This window comes from Aplysia californica, unplaced genomic scaffold (genome assembly GCF_000002075.1).
Source record: "Aplysia californica isolate F4 #8 unplaced genomic scaffold, AplCal3.0 scaffold00209, whole genome shotgun sequence".
Classification (NCBI taxonomy): Eukaryota; Metazoa; Mollusca; class Gastropoda; order Aplysiida; family Aplysiidae; genus Aplysia; species Aplysia californica.
This window is the reverse complement of record NW_004797479.1, coordinates 368,816-370,541: the sequence shown is the minus strand read 5'-3', so window position 1 is coordinate 370,541 and position 1,726 is coordinate 368,816. Positions and strand designations below refer to the sequence as shown.

The 1,726-nt window shown below is 40.7% G+C and overlaps 1 protein-coding gene across 1 annotated transcript in view; it reads left to right on the top strand.

Annotated features, from left to right (window-relative positions):
• The window catches only part of LOC101845470 (sucrase-isomaltase, intestinal), a 14,570-nt gene that overhangs the window by 10,131 nt on the left and 2,713 nt on the right, over positions 1 to 1,726 (top strand). Inside the window, exon 5 of the mRNA XM_035970011.1 lies at positions 1,588 to 1,684. Within this exon, the coding sequence (XP_035825904.1) occupies positions 1,588 to 1,684 (97 nt within the window). The remainder of the gene's footprint in view (positions 1 to 1,587; positions 1,685 to 1,726) is intronic.

Below are 1,726 nucleotides of genomic sequence, written 5' to 3'. Positions count from 1 at the left end.
TTATGTCACTTAAGACTAAATATTGTAATTACCTTTGGAAACAATGCTCAGAGACTGAATATGGAGTCGACTGGATAAATAGACGTTAATACTTAAATGATATAGTAGGCCCCCAGTCCGAGACCCCAGCCGCACGCTGAGTAGGCCTGTTAGTAGAGTACGCTATGGACACATGACATGCGCGTCTCATCATGAGTACATTGTAACACACGCAGCTTAACCCTATCCGTACGCCCTGGGGTCATTTTGTACCCCCGGGGTTGTATTTTTCACATTTTAGAATACTTCTAGTGCGAAGATCTCTTTGAAACTTTCAGTATTAAATAAAAAAGCATATTGAATGACTGTTATGCAAAGCGTACGGATCGGATTAACGAGTAGATTTCCTGTTTTAAAAGTGGTGGCACAGAGTTCCCCACGTCGAATGGATACGATAGTAAAACACGACGTACGGATAGGGTTAACGTGAGTTTGTGACACGTGACAGCCCGTACATGTGTGGAAATTTACTCCCACCTCGCGACTTACAACATTGAGGAAGACTCGTGGAAAAAAAAGTCTCATGATGCGTCAATAGTAATAGTAATGATAATAACCAGAAAATAGTAATCTTGATTAGAATTATAATTATTATTATAATTTCAGTGTACGCCCACTGCAATACACTTCAGCTCAAGGCAAATGACAACACGTTCTACATATCATGCATGGTGTACGTACATATTATGCTCTTCAGATGAACTCAAACACATAATAAACCAATATTCATACTATTACAGTACAATTGGTCGCTTCTAAGCACAAGCGGGCTATCCGGAAAAAAGTTGTTTCGAGAAAATCGAAGGTAAAGTTTTTGGACCCCTGTTCAGATTCTTTAAAAGACAAGGAGAGTTTTCTCTACAGCCAAACAAATATACACACCGATGAAACCATTTTCCTATAGGTAGTGCAATGTCCACTTTTGGTGTAGATTAAGCTTTCTGGAAACCCTCGAAATCTGGGTTAGCCCGCTTGTCCTTAAAAGCGACCAAATATGCACTTACCACTTAGAGGATAAGAGTGTTACGAATAGGAAGTACTTACTATCAGGATGACATTTCTTATGGTATTTTAAAATGAATTTTTTAATTTTGCCTCCGAATTTGTATCCCTCAAGTGCTGTGGGAAAGAGTTCTAGAAAGATGTAGCTAAATGAAAAAAGAACATCCCTTCCTAGGTGCTCCCGTTAGAGAATGATCTCCTGATCTTCATGATCTTGGTGGACACACATTTGAATAAGGTTGCTTAAAAACGAAGGGGCTTTATTTTTACTACAAAGGACAGCCATTTTATAAATAATTCAGCTTTCCGGGAAGCATACAGTGCAAGAAACTGGTTAAGCGCTCAAACACTAACAAACTAACAAGATCTTTCACTATCTATAGCTGAGTACCAATTTTCACCTGGGCGAAGTGAGAAAACTTCGTGTAAAGTGACTTTCCCCAAGGACACATATCTTCCACTGAGTGATCTGACTATTTGCGTGGAAAGGGAGGGGGGGGGAAGGGGGATGTGACTGATTTTACGGCTTTTTTATCCTGTCCACAGAGCGACTGGAACCTGTACAGCCAGCACCCAGTGTATATGATCATGGAGGAGGACGGGAGCGCCAACATGGTTCTGTTGAAAAACTCGAACGCTATGGGTGAGTGGGTGGATGAGTTTAGTGGGGGTTTGAGTGTATGTG